Source organism: Crinia signifera, chromosome 1 (genome assembly GCF_055691185.1).
Source record: "Crinia signifera chromosome 1, ASM5569118v1, whole genome shotgun sequence".
In the NCBI taxonomy this organism is placed as follows: domain Eukaryota; kingdom Metazoa; phylum Chordata; class Amphibia; order Anura; family Myobatrachidae; genus Crinia; species Crinia signifera.
This window is the reverse complement of record NC_139217.1, coordinates 269,404,254-269,425,615: the sequence shown is the minus strand read 5'-3', so window position 1 is coordinate 269,425,615 and position 21,362 is coordinate 269,404,254. Positions and strand designations below refer to the sequence as shown.

The 21,362-nt window shown below is 40.0% G+C and overlaps 1 protein-coding gene across 1 annotated transcript in view; it reads left to right on the top strand.

Moving 5' to 3' along the window:
- SHB (SH2 domain containing adaptor protein B) overlaps positions 1 to 21,362 on the top strand; it is a 195,663-nt gene that overhangs the window by 115,885 nt on the left and 58,416 nt on the right. The window contains exons 3-5 of the mRNA XM_083183794.1: positions 4,822 to 5,034; positions 19,005 to 19,176; positions 21,237 to 21,356. Coding sequence (XP_083039920.1) covers positions 4,822 to 5,034; positions 19,005 to 19,176; positions 21,237 to 21,356 — 505 coding nt within the window. The remainder of the gene's footprint in view (positions 1 to 4,821; positions 5,035 to 19,004; positions 19,177 to 21,236; positions 21,357 to 21,362) is intronic.

Sequence of the window (21,362 nt, the reverse complement as noted above, 5' to 3'; positions counted from 1 at the left end):
TAATGTGAAAAAAACCCGGAGTGGTCCATATTCATTATTCACTGCATTATTGTTTAAACCTATTCTTCTTTTAAAATATGCAAAACTAAAATTTGCGTTTGTGTTTTTAATGCTAACATTTCATTTTTGAAACACTTTGGCTCCTCACTTCCTAGACCATGAATTTTATAGATTGTGTTCTTATACTATGCTGAAAACATCGGATGCAAGCAATATTGTGACCAAGAGTGTGAATGTTTAAACATTGAGAAGACTGATTTATATTTCAAGAACTTTTAGCGAGAATTTTAGTTTGTGAAAATACATTTTATTTTCTGAAATAGCTGTAGTTTAAAGGAGATTTATGAAAGGATCATTTATGCATCGCCTTGTTTGTTTGCTGCCAGAAAAATATTTTATTTAGACACGTTTTGCTTCCCTCACAGCAGAAGGAGGCAATGGCTACATCTGCATAGTTTGTCCCTTATTAGCAATAAAGTAATCTGTCCAATAGTAATCTAGTAACCATTTTCTTTTATAATCTGAAGACCATTGCATGCTAACCATGAGATAATGAGTGCATGGATTACATATTTTGCAGTGTCTTGGTACGAATGAATTTTGGATATGTTTTTTAGATGCATGTAACATGATTTAGAGACTGATTGAATGTGAGGAATGAAGGACAATTAAGAGTCAAGGATGACCCCTAGGTAGCGAGCTTGTGGCGTAGGATTGATTGTGTTTTCCACAGTGATAGAGATATCAGGTTGGTAACTACTCTTGGCTGGTGGGAATATAATTAATTCTATTTTGGAAATGTTGAGTTTGAGGTGGCGAGATGACATCCAAGGTGAAATGGCAGAAAGACATTCAGAGACACGGAGCAATACTGACTGTGACAATTCCGGGGAGGATAGATAGCTTTGATTATCATCAGCGTACAGGTGATACTGAAAACCAAAAGAGCTGATTAGTTTGCCAAGAGAGGAGGTATAGATTAAGAAAAGCAGAGGATCTAAGACTGAGCCTTGTGGTACTCCAACAGACAGAGGTAGTGAGGAGGAGGTAGAATCAAATAAGCGAACACTGAAAGAGCGATTTGATAGGTACATACAAATGAAGTACAAGTCATAATCATACTCCATAAACAACCATGGTTCTTATCTTGAGGTTGCTCAAGGGGATGGTGACCTAGGGAAGCTAATCCTGGGAATCATGGATGTTTTGGAGTCTCTAAAATCACTGGAATTACATCACTTAAATACTGAATATTATGGTATTTAAAATACAGTGTGGATTGGGCCAGGAGTACTGCGATAATACTTACATTTTTGGTTCCGGTCACATTCTTTTGTCAGGCTCGCCGTGCGGCTGGTAGAATAATAGGAGTTCCATGATACAGTTGCTCTCAGTCACTGATTGTATGGGTGACATCAGTGAGAACATCATCATTGGGTGGCACGATCGCAGCCAGTGAGTGACTGAGAGCAACAGTATTACAGGGCACCAGCTCTTCTCCAGGTAGCTGGGAGATGATGACAGGATCAAAAAATGTTACCAGAAACAAGAACTGGTGTATTCTTCCAAAAGCAGCAGGTGCACCTGTTGATGGGGCAGGTGGCACTAGAGTAGGAGAAGCTGCTCTACTCATACTTGGCTCTGAACACATTGTTGCTGGAGTAAAGCCCAGTGAAGCAGCTGTCACAGACAGGCATCTACAAGGCCTTTGCCCATCACTTCCTGTATTATCAGTATATCAGGTGGTGCACACTACAATTCAAAATGGAGATTGATTGAGAATTTTTTTTCAGACCCAAACTAGCCACTTTTAAACTCCGATTGGAGAGGAACCACAAGCAGGGCCAAAGCTGCTGTACAGGGAGTGTGTAAATCTCCCAATAACATGTAGTAGGAAAGAAGGATTGGGTGTACAGCGCTAGGTTTATACTGAAATAATATACACTACCACAAAAGATTTTTGTACATTTAATGATATAAATTACAATTTCATGAGAATTCTCATATTACAATAAAAATAATGAAAGTTAAAAACAATTTTTGTGAACAAGAATATATAGATGTATGCTCCACATAAAATATTGCACCAGCAAATGAGTTACCAGTAATACTGGAAGGTAATCGGGGGTCTCCTTGCTATTTATGCTGCATATATTGTCCAATCCGGATAATTTCCCAGTAGGTCCAGGCAAATTCAGAGCCAGTTCATATGAGGCAGTCCTTTAGGTATAAAATACCTGGCATGATACTGCTTGTAGCTGCTGAACAATGGGGGAAGGGGATCCTGGATGTAAACAGATGACTGGTCCGGAATGAAGTGCAAATTTGAAGTGCAGTCTGGTGTGCAAAGGAGCAAGTTGGGGTGCGGTGGAGATGGTGCTCAACGCGTTTCAACGCTAACTCGCGTCTTCATCAGGAGCTGAGCATAAATAGCAAGGAGACCCCCGATTACCTTCCAGTATTACTGGTAACTATCATTTGCTGGTGCAATATTTTATGTGGAGCATACATCTATATATTCTTGTTCACAAAAATTGTTTTTAACTTTCATTATTTTTATTGTAATATGAGAATTCTCATGGAATTGGAATTTATATCATTAAATGTACAAAAATCATTCGTGGTAGTGTATATTCTTTCAGTATAAACCTAGTGCTGTACACCCAATCCTTCTTTCCTACTTTTAAACTCCGACCCTGATGTTTCTATTTTTAGCAGCATGTTAATCTAGGATTAAAACCATTCATCTACTGAGAAAATAAAAAGGTGTATGTCTTACCCCTTTTGCTTCAGTTGGTATATTACCTGAGATAATAGGCTTGATTTGCTGTTGGTAAGCAAAGAAAATAACTATGCAAAACATATTTTACCCCTTTGGGGTGGAATTTAGAAAAATGCTGAAATACATTTTCAGGCACTTACTTTGTTAATGTTGTTATGTAAAATCCAAATGTAAATCTCATCTGGATTAAGATATATTAACCCCTTCCCGACACATGACGTATATATACGTCATGTGTCGGTTGCGGGGGAATCAAGCCAGCTCACGGAGTGAGCTGGCTTGAAAGAGAGCAGGTAATGGCTGTATATTACAGCCAGGCACCTGCTCTCACGGCCACGAGCGGCGAGTTCGCCGATCGTGGCCGTTTAACCCTTTAAGCACCACGGGCAAAGCGCCCGCAGTGCTTAAATAGCTGATCGGAGGGGGGGCGCCCCCCTCCGGCGCCGATCGGGGCCCCCCGCGGCGAGATCGGAGGGTGCCGATCGGTTGCCATGGTAGCCAGGGGTCTAATGTAGACCCCTGTGCTGGCCGTGTCAGTATTCCTATTACATCCTGCCTGAGGCAGGATGTAATAGAAAGTGCTGAAAATCACTATGTTCAGCCATAGAGCTCTATGGCTGAACCTAGTACAGGCGATCGCGCCCCCTAGTGGTCAAGTACACTAGGGGGCCTTGTAGTAAAAGTTAAAAAAAATAAAAAAATAAGTTTAAAAATAAAAAAAAAATTAAAAAATATTAAAAGTTCAAATCACCCCCCTTTCCCCATTTCACAAATAAAAATAAATAAAAAATAAAAAAATAAACATATTTGGTATCGCCGCGTTCCTAAAAGTCCGATCTATTAAAATATAACATTAGTTATCCCGCACGGTTAAAGGCGTAAACGGAAAATAATTCCAAACGCCAAAACTACGTTTTTTGGTCGCATCGCGTACCCCAAAAAAAATAACTAAAAGAGATCAGAAAGTCGCCCATATCCCATAATGGTATTAATTAAAAAGTACACTTCAGCCCGCAAAAAATGAGCCCTCACCCAGGTCCGTAGGTGGAAAAATAAAAAAGTTATAAGCCGCAGAACATGGCGACGCGACGCAAATTAGAAAAACCGTAAAAGTTGCTATTTTTTTTTTTTGTGGTAAAACATAACGAAAACTATATAAGTTTGGTATCACCAGAATCGTAACGACCCATAGAATAAAGATAACCCATCATTTTAAACGAACTATGAACTCCAAAAAAAGCGTAACCAGCGCAAAATTGTGGAATGGCGTTTTTTTTTTTACCCCACATTGAATTATTTCCTGATTCCCCAGAATATTATACGGTATAGTAAATGGTACCATTACAAAGTACAACTTGTCCCGCAAAAAAAAAGCCCTCATGTGTCTATATAGCCGGAAAATTAAAAAAGTTACGCTTATTTGAACGCAAGGAGGAAAAAAAAAAAAAAAATTAACAAAAAAGGCAATGTCGGGAAGGGGTTAAAGAATTTATAAAAAAAAAAATCACCCCTTTGGGGTTGTAATTTGTGGGTGCTTATGTCACAAACAGAAAGCTACTGATCATGGTTCTGGAGATTTCGTGAGGCGTAAGAGGAAAAGGGTGACCTGAGTATAGGCGCCGTACCGCTATTGTTGTGCATGTTACTGTCTGATTCCATCCAACAGGGGATCTCAGTGGTACTAGACAGCCTTGGGTTACAGCACAAATTAGCACAATTTTAGGGTATTGTTTGCATATTTATTTATTAACAGTTTCTTATATAGCGCACACATATACATATATATATATATATATATATATATATATAATTTTATTTTATTTTTACTAAAAAAGTAATGATTCAAATATATATAATTGTTCATTACTAATTTGCCATCCACAATTTGAACAATTCGATATTTGGCCACAGTATTTGCCAGATTTTTTTTTTTGTTTTTTGTTATAGGATTTATACAGTATGTATCCATTGTTATATTTACTCTATCAGTTGTAACATACTCTGCAATAAAATATTGTTCTTATGTCTTTTTCATTTAGATATTCAGAAGCAAGAAAGTCAGAAGCTGCCCCAGACAAGCATCCAGCTGTATGACACACCGTATGAGCCAGAGTGTAATGGAATCGAGTCTGATTCTGAAAGCCTAGTTGGCCTTCGAATGCGAGAGAGCAAGTTGCCTCAAGATGATGACCGGCCTGCTGATGAGTATGACCAGCCATGGGAATGGAACAAGGCATTGCCAGCGTTGGCAGGTACAGAATCTCTAATGTTGTGATCTGTGTGTTTTGTTCTTTGCATTGTTGCAGGTGATTGGGTTTTGTATCTTTTAGCTAGAGCTTGAATTCCCAAAGGCTATTGTATAGGGGATCAAGAGCTCTCACCTTGCTGGTTTTACTCTCTCTCATTAAGGTTCTCATACAGTGATTACTCCGTTTTCTTATCCAGCTTAATTCTATTTTTGGTGTTCAGGTAAAGTTTAAAAGGCTTGTTTTAATTTCCCAAGATACATAAAATATTCAAAGCACTTTGGCTTTCTGATGGGTTCCGGCAGTTTCTCCAGGTCTCACAGACTACTCTGGCTGTTAATGTCACACAATAAACATTTTCTGATCACACAAGAATGATATTGTATGTTTAATTAGTCTAACAGACCACCCAGAATCCAGTCAACAGGGCCCTTGTACATCAGCTAGCTCAGCATCTGTTTCTGTAATCATGCCTAGCTCTGCCAAAAGGAACGACACTTGCAGCCGTGTCATCTGCATGATTAGGTGATTTCTGAAACAGATGCCTCCCCCTCTGACAGCAAGGGCATAATCAATTGATTATTGTTAGGTTCATTTGCTTTTGTGAACTGAAGTCTGTCTTCTATTTGGAACAGCAGGATATATTTTATTGTCTAATTCTTCATCTTTTTTAAATCAGATCTTTGTACATGAACACGTTTACCTTGCTGGACGTCTATACAAATAGGCACCCGATGGAGCAACTCAATTGTTTCTCAATTCAGTAGACTGTTAGCATTAACGTGCCTAAAAGTCACAGGTTTAGCAGATGTGCACAACTTGGGTATGGTACCCAAACCATGTTCTTTGCACACATTTATCTGTCGCACCGCAGAAAGTTGTTAGAAGAAATGTTTATCATATGACTAACAGTAATCTAAATGGTGCAACAATTGAATTGAAAACCCCTAGTGTTAGCTACATTGGAAAACAATTGAATCATCCCCATTGAGTAGTTACATTCTATTAAATTATGTAAAGAAAATTAAAAACTACTGAGTTTTAGGGCTGGCTAGATCCCAAAGGCCGGCCAGTCATTTGACAGTTTTTTTTTAAATTCTAATACCCGCGGCTGCCCTTCCAACTGAACACCCGCTAGCGCTCAGCACCCCCGCCGGTGCTCCTCACTGCCCGCTGCAGCACCAGCATCCACCTTGCTTCTTCTCACCGCCCGCTGCAGCACCAGCATCCACCTTGCTTCTTCTCACCGCCTGCTGCAGCTCCCCAGTTTTACATGTGATAAATCGCATGCGAATCATCAAATTTAAAAAGAGCACATCAAGTGCCAAATCGTATGTGAGCCTCCGGGGAGCTGCCGGGTGGCTCGCAGGAGAATTGGGTCCGACATGTTGTAGGACAAGTCGGCCTAATGTATGGGGCCCTAATGCAGTTGAAAAAAAAATGAACAACTTAAATTTGCAATAAGAAGGCCCCGTGATGCCTGGCCATAGCTACATTTAGCTGCTAATCCTTTTCAGGCACAAGGAGTTGTTTCAACTTTGGGGAGAGCTGAAGTGGACTAAATGCCCAAAGCAACCAATGTGCAGTTAGCTATAATTCAGAATACTGTACTAAATAAATGACAGCTATCCTGGGTACACACTGGGTGATATATTGACAATTCAATTGAACGTCTGATATATCACTGCTCCGTTGGCCAGTGTGTACAAGCAATATGTCTGTTAATGATGTTGTTCACAGATCTATTGCATTGAGTGTGTAGCACAGCTGATCAGACCAGCAATATATTGACCAATAAATCTAAAGCTATATGAGCACTAACGCTATATCGGCACCTACTGGTATATTTCTGGAGTGTGGAGAAAACTGGAGTACTTGGGAGAATGCACAAAAGCACGGGGAACATATACCAACTCCAAATGAATATTGATTGTAAAATGAAAGCTTGCATTACTTTTCTTATATGAAGGACATACTATAGTTCAGAAAAATGTATACTTATTGACAAAATGTAGCTTTTTTTTATAGCTTTTTATCATAGTTTATCTAATTTGTGAATTTGACCCCAACTGTACAGTGTATAATATTGCATTTCAGACTATAATGCATTTGATGGACTTGCATTGGTTATGTATGTATGTAAATATTCAGGTCTAGCAGAGATCCAGCTGTAAAGTGGCCATTAACATCTTCTGCTGACCATGACCTGATCTGTTCTAATTAGATTCGGGAGTTCTGGGTATATACAATGGGTCAAAATTGCTAACATTTCATTGGGCCAGATGCACTAAGCTTCAAAAGTAATTAACAACCAGCCAATCTGCTCCTCACATTTTTCAAACACAGTATCAGACATGGCAGGTAGAAGCTGATTGGCTGGCTGTTTATCACTCTCCATTTTATCACTTTTGAAGCTTAGTGCATCTGGCCCGTGGTGTTGAAATCATCAGTTGGACAGTACTGTTATATGTTAACCGTTTGGGCATATGTTCTTAATCTTTCACAGTAAATATGTTTGGTTTTTTGGAGAACATGCATTGCCCAGTAATAACATTTCACATTGTTTTAAAGCTACATACGTACCTACACATGTTGACATTTGTTTAATCCCTTTCTCATATCAGTTTGCATTTTAGTGATTTAGTATTTGTTTTATGGTGTCTGCAGCTGAGCTGCTGTTATAGGCTACTTCCTTGCCTGTGGCTGCAGGAAACAAAGTGACATGCAAAAGCTTTTATATGATTATATAATAAAATGCCTGGGGCTGGTTTTTGGAGTTGCTGCTCTTTGAATGTAAAACACCTGTCATCTCAGGATTTTTAAAGAGAAAGTTTATTACAAGCAGTATTTCCACAGCTGCTTTGTCACTTTGCAGTGTGGACTGTGTGCTCAGAATGAAACACGCAATGCATGCAGAATCCTGCTTTTGTATATTAAGCAATGTATTGCCCATAGCATCAGATTCTTTCTATTACCTTCTAGAATGTGCTAAATCAATAAAGAAGTAGATTCTGACTGGTTGCTAGTGGCAACATCCCATCTTCAAAAGAACTCCCATCTTAGTAAATTTGCCCCTCTTGTCTCCACTCCACCATTTTGCAATTAGATTGTTAGCTGTCTAAAGTACAGGGTCCTCCTTACCTTGGTTTTCCAGTCTTCATTTGTTTTATCTATTGTGCGTGTGTCCCTTTTTAAGGCATATCCTGTTTCCCCCACTGTCCAGTGCTGCAGAGCTCTGGTTTTTGGTTATAACATATAGCACAGGTCATCTAGTGGGAGTTTAAAAAAAATGTACACGGATCACTTAGATTGAAAATAGGCAAAAATCACTGATCTTTGTTAGGTTTACATGCATTGGGGTCAACCACTGAAGGTTGACACCTGAAGTAGGTCAACAGGGTTGGAAAGTCGACACAAGCATGAGTTTTTCATGTGTGTTTTTCGTTGTTGTTGTTGTTGAGCCGACAAGACAGTATTTCATGCCCTACTATCCAGTACAGCATGGCAGGAGAATAACATAATGTGCCGAGTGCAGTGGGGCACCGTGCCCAAAGCATGGCGAGCACAGTGGTACACTTTGATGGTGTCTATTTTGACTTATAGGCGACGCAAAAAAAACATGAAAAACTCATGTCGATCTTTTGCTTGTCAACCATGCCATTGTCGGCCTAATGCTTTTGTCGACCTTTCAACCCTGTCCACCTATTTCAGGTGCAACCTAAGCCCTGTCGACCTTCAGTGGTCAACCCAATGCATGCCGACCCAATGGCCCATACTCCTTGGAAAAAATCATTCTGAAATCAAACATTTGGAAACCCACCTCAAGAAATCCTGCATTTCCCCCTGATAAGCCATGCTTGATCTGTTCATGACCCTCAACAGGATTTAGTTGGCATCCTAGCACTCATGATCCCCGTGGACAGAAAACTGTCAGATTGCAATGCTGGAGATCCAACAGCCGGTGTCCCAAACATAAGCATCAGAGGGATCTTGGGGTTGGCTGCAGTAAGAGTGGATTAGCGTTGGGTTGTGGGGGAAGGGGGGTCTAGGCTGCATCAGTGCAGAGGTTGGGTGTAGACTGTGGGAAAACTCTCTCTTGCTGTGATTTTGAAATTAAATTATTAAATTTAGACTTGAGTGTCATTTTATTGCACCCAGGGTGCAAACCCCCCCCCCCCCCCCCCCCCAAATATAAATACATGTGCTGATTTGCAAAATCATTTAAAAGAAAAAATGAACAGATTTAATCCTAGGGATGTGTGCTTACTTTGTCATGGTCTAGACGTCTACATTACAAACTTCAGGCATTACACATCCTCACTTTAACAGGCAGCCTAAGTCCTTTAGGATTTTCTGCTGCATTGGATGTTTGTTAGGTCTCTTCCAGATGCCCAGAAGGCTTATTGAAGCTACCCAAGCATGTAGATTGAGAAGCCCAAATCACAGAGGTTCCATCTTATTATTGGCCTTATTTTTTTATGCCCATCTCAGTGGCCTTTTGAAAATATTGAGCGCAAAAGGCTTGTAGTTGCTAGCCCCAGGACAACTGTTCCTCGGGTTCCACTTATGGGAAGCAAACAGTAAATAAAATGTATATTGTTTAAAACAGTGGTTATTATAATTTTTTAAGGCCTCATACGCCTTCATTTTTCATAATTTTTATCTTGTATCCCTCATCAATTATTATTATAATTATGTAGAGAGTTCGTAAATCAGTCCATAAGATTAATGCCACCTGGCTGGTGAACAGTTTAAAAAATTTAAAAATCCACATTAGAATCCACCTTTATGAAAAATAAAAATAAAAATAAAAATAACTATGCACCCACCCCATTCTTAATATCAAACATATAAATATTGCAACATTAACTTATAATTTTATCCACATCAAATAAACTCAGAAAGATATGCTTTACCTGCAACACACAGTTCACAGAGATACATTGCTATTTTGTTTTGCTTTGGTTTTTCTTCAGTGGTGCTGCTGAAACAAGTTGGGTTTTTTTGTTGCTTTTTTTTCCACAGCGAAAAGTGAGCATGGCCTTGTGGAAAGGAGGTGTGGTATCACAAAAAGGAGGCATTACACATTATGGAACACACTGTAATGCCCATTACACATTATGGAACACACCGTAATGCCCATTACACATTATGGAACACACCATAATGCCCATTACACATTATGGAACACACCATTATGCCCATTACACATTGCCGCACACTGTATTGACCCTCACATATTATGACACATACCGTAATGCTCATTACACAGTATGGCACACACCGTGATGCCCATTACAGACTATGACACAATCTGTTATGGCCATTACACATTATGACACACACACACCGTGATGCCCATTACAGAATATGACACAAACCTTATGCTCATTACACATTATTATGGGCCATGGCAATTATTTCTGCTGGCTGGAGGCTGTGTGCAAATTTACCTAGTCTTAGCCACAGGCAGCAGAGAGGTCAGAGGTGCACAGGGTAGGGGTAGGTACAGGGAGCAGGACACTTACTCGCACTGTGGCACAGCATGCAGGCCAGGATGGATCCGACTACACGTGGACGGCCCCGTTATGAGTCAACTAGTTCCTGTCATATTACAGGTATTACACAGCAGAGTAATATGGCAGGAAATCCTCCCACCAGCAGTGTTACTATGCCAGGTGCCCAGCATCACTACCGCCATCCATGTCATTCCCTTAGCCCAGGGGTGCCACTAAATAATGGCTGAGGGCCTCAGGGCGCGGTGAGAACACAAAGAGTGAGGGTGTGAGATGGAGATAATGTGGGGGGAGCATGGGGCAACATTAGCAGGACAGGGTCAGAGCTCTATGTGGGTATTAGGGGGGGGGGGCACTATGAGGGGGGGAGGCGGTGAACGTAGGGGAGCTCCACAGTAAGGGGACGCGCATGCGTGTACGAGGGCTGGTGCTTGGCGATTCGACCGCCAGCCCCTGCAAGAATGAAGGGCGCTCCATCTGTATGACCAGCTTTAGAACTATAAGATACAAAAAAGACAGCCACTGTTACCTTTTTCATTATTAAAATATGATATTACCAGGGTCAAATAAAGCAATATTTTATCGACAAGACATGATTCTATTGTGGTAGGAAGTACTTGCATGAAACAATTGTATTGTGCAGTTGTGTAGATAATTTGCATTTTGCTGTACTTAACTGCAATTTGCAGTGAAGTACAGCAGCCAAACCTAGGCTCTTCAGTGTAATTCCCTTGATTTGTAGTGCTCACCAATACATCGATAGAAGTCCACTGGCGGGGACATGGCAGGTGCTGACCTGATTAGCTCCTCTCATTATTTCATGCTGCATAAAGGCTGTCTTACCGTCAGGGGCGGGGCCGGAGACTGAGGGGCAGATTTATTAAGCTCGGTGAAGTAATAAAGTGTCTGGTTTTTATCACCGGCCAATCAGCTGCTACCTGTCAATTTTCAAACCAAGCCTGTAACCTCACAGGTAGGAGCTGATTGGCCGGTGATAAAAAACAGACACTTTATCACTTCACCGAGCTTAATAAATCTACCCCAGAGAGCGGTTTGGGCAGGACGTATCACCAGCAGTGCCCGCAGCTGTACTATGTTTATTAACTGCCTGGGGGAGGGGGGGTGGGGCTGCTAGCATCCCCTCACTTAAAACACATTTGTGTATTCTCACGGTCTGCTTCTCAATATACAGCATTTCTTATACTGTACTTTAGTTTACAGCCAGAATGTAACCAAACAGTGCTCATATTTCCTAGCAAATACATCTCATTTAGCCAATAAAATGGACACACTACAATATGTTGTCATTTCCTTCCAACTAGAGCTGAAAATTGCTCAGTATTTTGCCTCCTTCTGATTTTCCCTCTTGAGGTTGAAGTTATCATGAAGAATTAAAATGTAGTTAATTTCAGTATTAAGTAGTGCAAAGACGACGTTGAAATGGCCTTGGTTTGCTTCGCTGCATTTAAAGGAGGTAATTGGCTTTTAATAACCTTTCCATGCAGTTGGAAACAGATATAATTAAATCTAATCCTCTTGTACAAGACTTCCGCAGACTTCACAATAACTCTCTTGTGGTAGTTTGTGTATTATGTATGTTAAACATTTCCAATACATTGTATGTTTTCCAAAACATTTACATCACAATGACTGTAAATACAATATAGAATTAGTTGTATTATTAATTTCTTTTGTATACCAATTGTTTTGCTTTTTCACCTATGTACCCATTTTTATTGTTGTTATATGTGGTAATGCATGAAGTAATATTCACTGTTTAAAAATCTTTAAAAGCAGTATTTCTATATTTTTTTTTAAATGCAGCTGTCAGATCGACCCCTGATAATAATATACACTAATTGTGTGCAGTTTCCATGTAGCACAACCGCTAATTGACATGTGACAGGCATATCAGCCTAGAGCTCTTAATACAATCCTGCAAACAAAATGCACAAATATGTTGTATAAAGTATACAAAGGAAGACAATGTTTGCATTCAAAGATTTTCAAATATGCTATTGCTTCTGACCAAACCTGTTCCACTCTGAAGTACTGATAAAGAGACATCTTGGTTCAAAAATACACCTTTGCACACACCCAAATGGCATTAGTTATGTAGTTTCATATCATGCCGTACATTTTTTCTGAATTAATAACTGAATTGAAGTTGTGGGTGTTTTTTCCTGGATATGAAGAGCAGAACTGCTGCATCCTCACAGACTTCCTCTATCCTGACACACCTGACAGAACACGCTGTTTCCATATTGTAACTTTATGGGGAGATGTACTGTATAAAACATACTTTTTCCCTGGAATTGTCACAGTCAGTATTGCTCCGTGTCTCTGAATGTCTTTCTGCCATTTCATCTTGTCACCTCGACGCCTCAAACTCAACATTTCCAAAATAGAATTACTTATATTCCCACCAGCCAAGAGTAGTTACCAACCTGATATCTCTATCACTGAGAACACTAAATCCTACTCCATAAATCATGTTACATGCATCTAAAAAAACATATCCAAAATTTGTCCATACCTTACACAAGACACTGCAAAAACTCTAATCCATGCACTCATTATATCACGCATTGACTATTGTAATGGCCTCCTTACTGGTCTTTCTAAGAAAAGACTCTCACCACTACAATTCATTTCAAATGAAGCTGCAAGGCTGATCTTCCTGGCTAGACGTTCAATGTCTGCTGATCCGCTCTGTCAGTCCCTCCATTGGTTGCCTGTATATTACCGCATTCATTATAAAATACTTCTACTTACATACAAAGCCATTACTCTGTCTACACCGACTTATCTCTTCGCTTATCTCAAAATATATTCCCACATGACCTCTCTGCTCTGCACAAGATCTGTGTCTCTCATCCACACTCATTACTTGCTCCCATTTACACTTGCAGGATTTTTGTCGGCCTGCTCCCACCCTATGGAATGCCCTTCCACGCACATTTAAGGTGCATACACACTGTACAATTTCTTTGACCAATTTTGTTGAAAGACATTTCCATTGAACCCAGTGTCCTGGACAATAGATGTTGACGACAGAAGAACAACAAATGATGATGCGCATACCCGCCAGTGGTTCATCAAGATTGTTCGTCAACTGTGCATGCAGCTCAATTTGGATATATTTCAAAAAGAGCCTATAGGCCCATACACACTGGGCAACTTTGAGCTAAAAGTTGCTCAAAACAGCAGGTGTGTATGGCCCAGCGATAAGCGCTGCTGCACGCTCCCGCAACTTTGCCGGGAAAGCCGTTCATCTGCTGGTTATACCAGCAGATGAGCGGCTTTCAGGACGGCTTTGCATAGGGCTCCGCTATGCAATGAACGGAGCTTATCGGTTGGTATCCAAATGAGGTCATTGTGACACTTGTATCCACGTATAGTCAGACAGAATTGAAAACTCCTACACTTGTGTTGATCATATAGCAGAATCACTAGGAAGAGATGTATTCTTTCTCACTCCCAGCAGTGATTATTTTGTTAAATGTTCAGCAACACTACCATTTAGCACCTGTTATCAGCCTATTTCCTCATGTTGTCCAATTAAAAACACTACTTCCCTTAAGAATATTTTTTTTTTTTCCATTTTATCTTCAGTTTAAACACATTCAATTCTGTATTATTTCCAAAAGGATTAGTGACACGTGCATTTTGTTTATACATGAGAATTAGCATCATGAATTTGTTCTGTTTAGACGGCACTAAATGTAAGCGAGAGAAACATGGTGTTATATCTGTACAGCAATAACTCCCTTATGCGTGGAAAGCCCAAGTATTGCTGATGTAGCTAATATCATGCACAATTAGAAGTCACTTAAGGTGCTTGTCATGCTTACATGGACCTGTATTATTACTTCATATAGTCATGCTGGGACTGGGTCAGCCTAGTTTCACGCTAATTGTAATGTATTAGACTAGTGACGGCAATGATTGCAAACCTTGACCAGTATACATAACACTTTCTTCCCAAACTTAGTATAGATGGGATGTGGTCAGGGGAGGTAGGTGCAGGATACACCGGAATGTATACTAGTCACACCATGACAAATGTGTATACCGTCATTTGAAAGTGTAAGTTAAGCATTTTATTTCAGTTTTATTCCTAACCCCCCCCCCCTCCCCCCTGTGTCAAGCTTAGAAGCTCAAATCAAGACCCCAATATAATCATATTTGACTAAAACTGCAGCTACAACATGCAGTATAAGCAACATAGCCTCTGCACATGCTCAGTATAGACCATCTGTTTATTTAATTATTAATCCTGTGTTACATACATTCTCCAGTGTGTACCCTCATGTCCATGATGTTACATTCCGCCACTCCTCAGGCTGCCGCACTTGCTACAATTTTCCACAGAGCAGGCATTCTCCACTGTCCACATTCCTAACGTTAGTATATGGAGGGCCTTGTTATGCTTGGGTTAGGGTTAGGCACTAGGAGGGGGACTCAAGATTAGGGTGCTGGGAGGGGAGTTTAGGTTAAAGCACTGAGAAGGGGGTTAGGACTAAACTGAGGAGCACGGGATTAGGATTAGGCACTATTTCAGAGGTTTAAGGTTAGGCTAGGGGAGGGGGGGGTGGTTAGGGTTAAACTGCAAAGAGGGAGGGTTAAGAAGGCAGAAAGGGGAAAGGTTAGTATACTTATACAGATCTCTGTTGGGATTCCTTCTTTGGGATGCCGGCATTGGTTTTCTGACCGCGGTCATCCCTGCTGTTGGTCATCCCTTCTCACTGATGTCTGCTACTCTTGCAGCATGCAATTTCAGTGTTGTGGGGGTTGAATAAACTAAATATTGTGGTGTGAATTTAAATTTTTTTTTTATGGCCACGAGGAATACAGGACTAGTCTCCCCTGTTCAGATGAATAGGTGAATAATGGGTCCACTTATTTTGTGTGGAAGAATATGTGGTAGCCTTTTTTTTTTTTTTTTTTTTTAAACACTTAGTCACTAACTACTGCTAAGCTGCCACAGAGGCATTTATTACAATTGGTCCACATACTGTTAACTTCTTACAATTCTATTTGATTTCATTTTCTTAACTATTGTAAAATAAGGATAAGCTTGTAAATGGTTATTATTGTTTGTCTTCCTTTTTTCAGTTCCCATGTGCACTAGTTTTATAAATCTCCCCATTATGCTGATGTCCAGTGTTTGGCATGTCACTGTGTTTGTGCTTTTGCAAGGTTTAGATTTGGAAGACCCTTCTCCTCAAACAAGAAAAGCATTAACAGAAAATATATTCATTCATAATAAATTCCCATATTCTTATTAAACCTGTAATCACTAAACAAAGCCAGTGTTCTGTAATAATATCTCAGTACATCTCCCAGGAGACAATCACTCATTATACAGTCTACAGTTGAAATGTTATACCAATTTTTACGGGAATATACTAGTTGGCCAGACTATTAAATAAGGACAAAAGTAAACACAGACATCATGAAGTTCATTTTAAAATATTGTGTGACTAATAAAACGAGTTTGCCATTTTGAGCATCAGGCCAAGACATTTTATGTATTGTAGTTTAATGTGGATCATCACTTTTTTTTCTTTTAAGATTTTGTTTTAAAATATAAACCGTTCCAGTAACAGGATCCATTGTCAAGATCCCCCTACCTTGATTTAGCTCTCATATGCAATCTTAGCTGGCGCCACCAGACCTACCACAATTAAATTAACTTGGATGTACTTTATATTTGTCAGATATAAGTAATAGCTTTGCAAATAAAAAAAAAACTTGTTTTACTCTGGATGAACCAAGTATTTTAATGAACTTTTTTTTTCTTTGTTCCATCTTGTGTGTAATAGCTGTGATGCAGTTTTAATCAAGGCAAGCCACCATGTGACATAACACTGCATTATATCAAAGGCTACAGGTGGAGCCGCTCTCTGTGTTTCGGCCAACTTGCCATATTGCTATAGGTGGCGGATGGGGGCGCGTGAGCGTCTCACACGCTCACGCATCCCATTGCCGAGAATTTGGCAGGCGAGCCGCATTCTGGCAGACGGCTCATGATGGCAGTCATACTAGGATCCGCTCTGACTATATTTGGTCTGGGCTATAACATTCTAAATAAAATTTAAGAAAAATACTTAAGGAAATGCAGTCCAAGACTCAAAGTGTCAAGTGCTTGTAGAAATGCTTTGTATGGACTCATACACAAGGACAGAGGCTACGATGTCAATGTTAAAGTCCATACACACAGTGAAAGCCGTTCACTCCTCCTATCAAACATAACAATGGCTATCGGTGATGCGGGAGCTTACCGCTCATCGCCCAGCCATACACTGAAAGCAGCTTAAACTGCAAATGGTGAGCTGCTTTCAGCTCAAAAGTGACGAGTGTGTACGGGCCCTTAATTATTTTTTCAGAATAGAGTTGCAAGGAAGTATCAAGGTAACACAGAACAATGTATTTTGTTGTAATACTTCCTATTTGAAAACGTTTTATTGGCTGTATATGCTATTCTTAGATTTAAGTTATCATTTTCTGACTATTTGTAAAATGTGGCTTGTTTTAGGTGTTGCAGATATGATACGTAACTCTTTGAGTGCCAACATCTCTGTGAGAGATGTTCAGAACATACACTAATAAGGCCAGCGTCGCTCACATTTTTTCAATAAATGAAAATAAAAAAATGTTACGTAAAAAGAGTGTATTTCTTATAAGGTAAACATTACAGGTCTTTATGAAGAGTGAAAATGTTTGCTTTGGCAATTTTCACCTCCAGTATTTTGAGAAATTGGATTGGCCCTCAAAGGGTTAAACATTTCTAAATGATGGTATTCTATTTAAATAGGTATAAAGTGCGCCCTTGTATGTGCTGTCACATGTAAGCATCTAATTCATGGCAGGCTGTGTGTATATTATGAGAAATAAACACAGAACGTGAATTTTTCAAAGCCAAGTTTCATGTCCGCATTCCCAGCACAGACTATAAATGGTGACGGGTGACTGTTTGGAGCAGTCAGACCCTGGAGGTAAAATGAAATAAAGGTTTGCCCATTTATGGGTAGGTATCTTCCTTGTACCTGATCAGGATCTCTAGCCTGCTACTTCTAGAGAGAGGCAAAAAGAAAAAGGTTATTTAAAAAAAGCATGGCAAGTGCTGTTCAGAAGTCTGGTAAATAATCTTAAAGCGCATGGAATGCAGTTTATCCGTGCCCAAATTCTCTAAAGGCCCCTTAGGTGCAGATGTATCAAACTTTGAAGAGCGACAGAGAAGTTGGCCATAGTAACCACTCAGCTTCTGACTGTAATTTAATAGACTGTTTTATTGCTATATTGCATTATATGTTAAAATGTAATGTACATAAATTACAGCTCACTTTTATTGCATAACATTTCAATAAACACTGCTAACACTGAGACTCGGGAGCTTCAGGCTGTTTTTTCTATTCTCGTTTTGCTTTTGCCACTTTTCTATGAATAAAGCAGAGGTTTTCATGGGTGACTGTGCCTGTGTGTGACTGTGAAAGGGAGAGCAGGTATAAATTGTGGAAAATTGCCCTTGTGTGACCGTGCGGCTTTACAAGCTTGCTTGTGTGATGAATCTTTATTCGTTAAACCATGGCTAAATCTGTGAATATGGGATGATTCCCTAATTCCAGATGGCCACTTATAAAAGGCGAAGAAAAGCTGAAAGACCCATACAGCATTGATGCCTGCGCCTAGTTCTCTCGTGCAAGTGCACATTTACATGTATAACATGTACTAGAGAGAGAGACCAGTTAAACAGTCATGAATGATGGCAGTGAATTATAGTTGTTAGTTTATCCACCATTTTATTAGTTTAGACATGTGTTTACTGTACATGCATATAGGGTCTTGTTTATCTACAGCAGATAGATTGTGTACTGTTAGTATAACCATTTGTAAAGCGGTTTCTTCATAGAAAAATACTGATGATAATTATAGCACTGTATTGAGAGCTTATGTGAGGTCTAAATAAATATCTGTACCAGAAGAAATTATATACTTTAAACACTGGTAAGATGTTTGTTAAGGTTGTGAATGATTTGTTAGTTGCCCACGTCATGCTTGATTGCCCAATAAAGTTCAGCTTTCAGTTACCATTTAAGCTGATAAATGTTACCTTAAGGCCATAGAGAATGTCACAACTTTTAACCCTACTCATAGGCAGTCATGTTCTAAGTCATTAGCACTGTTGTCACCTTAGAAAGCCATAGTGTGCCTTACCAAAATGACAGCATCTTTATCATATTGAACATGCCTTGTAAGTAAGATGTAAGGGAAACATGGTTTCCATGTTATACTGGTGTGCTGCAGCACAGCGCTCACCATTTGAACCTCTTCTGTGTAACAAGAAACGGTTTCCCATTCTGTTCCTCACTACTGGATTATTTAATATGTTCAGTAAAACTACAGTGTTTGAAAGCACCGTTACTCTGTTATGTTAATTGGTTAAATCTTTTACAGCCCAGTTCAATGGCAGCGAGAAAAGACAGTCGTCTCCATCTCCATCCAGTGACAGACGAAGACAGCTCAGAGCACCTGGAGGTGGCTTCAAACCAATAAAACATGGCAGCCCTGAACTCTGTGGTATCCTGGGAGAAAGAGTAGATCCAAATGTTGCACTGGAGAAGCAAATGTGAGTAACAAGTGCATGAATGATTGCATTGGCTTAAGGTCTGGTCAGCCTACCAGTGGCGGAACTGCAGAAGGCAATGGAGTCAGCTGCCGCCGGGTTTTTGGTCTTCAGGGGGTGCTTCTCCATTGTCTCCTGCTGCCCGCCGATTCCTCCCTGCAGTTGTACATTTCATTATTAGCCAACAGAGGAGCTGAGGCACAGAAGCTGCCTTTTCTACTCACACAGAGATTGAGCTGGCAGCCGACTGACACTAGGGGGAGCTGCTGCACCCAGCTCCTCCCAGGCTGTACGGTACGTAGCCTGCTGAGCTGAAGCACTCTACTGCACTGCATGTGGGGAATATAGCCACACAGGTAGTCACTGACAGCACCTGCTTCATTAAGTGTGGTGTGTGTTTTCCTAGGGAAAGTTGTGTTTAGTTGAAATAGGAGTGTGTGTGTTTTTTAAGTAAAACAGGTTTGTGCATCTCAGTAAGAGGTGTGTGTGCATTAGAGTGATAGGTGTATGTGTGTGTCTGAGTGAAAGAGGTGTGTGTTTCTGTGTAAAAGGAGTATGTGCATCTGAGTGATAGACGTGTGAGTGAGAGGTGTGTGTGCATCTGAATGAGATGCGTGTGTGAGCGGTGTGTGTGCATCTGTGTGAGAGGCGTGTGTGTGTCTGCGTTGTAAGGTGTATGTGTGTCTGAGTGAGAGGCCTGTGTGTGTCTGCGTCAAAGGTGCGTGCGTGTGTGAAAGGAGAGTGTGTGTCCAAGTGAGAGATTGATATATAAAATGTGTGTGTGTGTAGGGGGGCACCAACATTATTCATGCCTCCGGGCGACTGGGGCAAACTTCCGCCACTGCAGCCTACCATTACAATGGTATTTTAGGCCTGCTTGTTTATTTTATGTTAAAAAGTAATAATCCAATTGAGCCCTATCACATTGCTGTATTGATTTATTAGTATTTTCAAAATTTGCAGTTGCATTGACACAGCTTAGATAAACTGGATTAAACTGAAATCTTAAAGTAAGAATGGTAATATGTATAGTTTTTTTTTATTTAGATGGTTGGGAAAGCAAAATAAATGAACTTGCCTTAAACAATGCCTAAATGGTAAATTTTAAAGCCAGTGCTTTTTAGTAATATGTGTATTTAATAGAGTCTTCATTTTATTCCCTAAACTGGATACTTAAAGACAATGAGATCAGATGTTACATGGGAACATCAGACATCTAAACATTCAACCTCAGGTTACTTAGAATGACCGTGGAATTCGCACTAATGAAGCTGTGTACAGAACAAAGCCACTGACTTCAGCAAACCCAGAAAACAGGGCAAATCTCTAAGCTCTCCCACAAACTTACAATTTTGGGGGAATACTGCCTGTCCTCACCCCCAGATGGTTGGAGCATGCCAATCGGACTGGGGCAACCAGGGCACTGCGACCAATCTTGCAGAAGGAGATCGACACAAGAGTAGTTCTCATACCATCTGATATGTACGTCTCCGAATTAGTTCCATTGTCACAATTAGAATTTGTTATGCCCTATTTAATTTTAACAATTTTAACACTTCTGTGTATCTATATATACCAATAATGCATTGTTCACATGCCTGGCGTGGTTGCGTCGGATGCAACCAGTCAGAAACGATCTAGCAGTTCTCAATCTCAGGCAGACCCCTCTGCATCTGTCTTCGCAGCCTTCCATGCAGCCAAACACTACTGGTGGAACAAGGTGGAATCCATGGCTGCAGAGATTAGTAGTCCCTGGCTACTACTATTCTTACTCTCTTTAAAGATGGTTAATTAGTTTAAAGGTGTTTAAAGTTTGCATTCATGCACAGTATACCAAAATATTGCTATTTTAATGGTATGTTATGTAGAAAATAATTGTTTATAATACAATTAGGTAAGTTATGTTTTAAGGTTTTTTTTTTACATTTTTCAATCCTAAGAAAGATATTTCTTTTTAAAAATTACATTTGCCAGTTTTGGTACAACTATGTGTGCTATATCTTAAACTAGTTCATATTTCATTATTGCATATGACACAGTTTCAAAGAGCTTTCTGTTTTCAGCTGGTACCATGGAGCTATCAGTCGGACAGACGCAGAGAACTTGCTGAGGTTGTGTAAAGAATGTAGCTACCTTGTGAGGAACAGTCAGACGAGCAAGCACGACTACTCGCTGTCACTTAAGTAAGT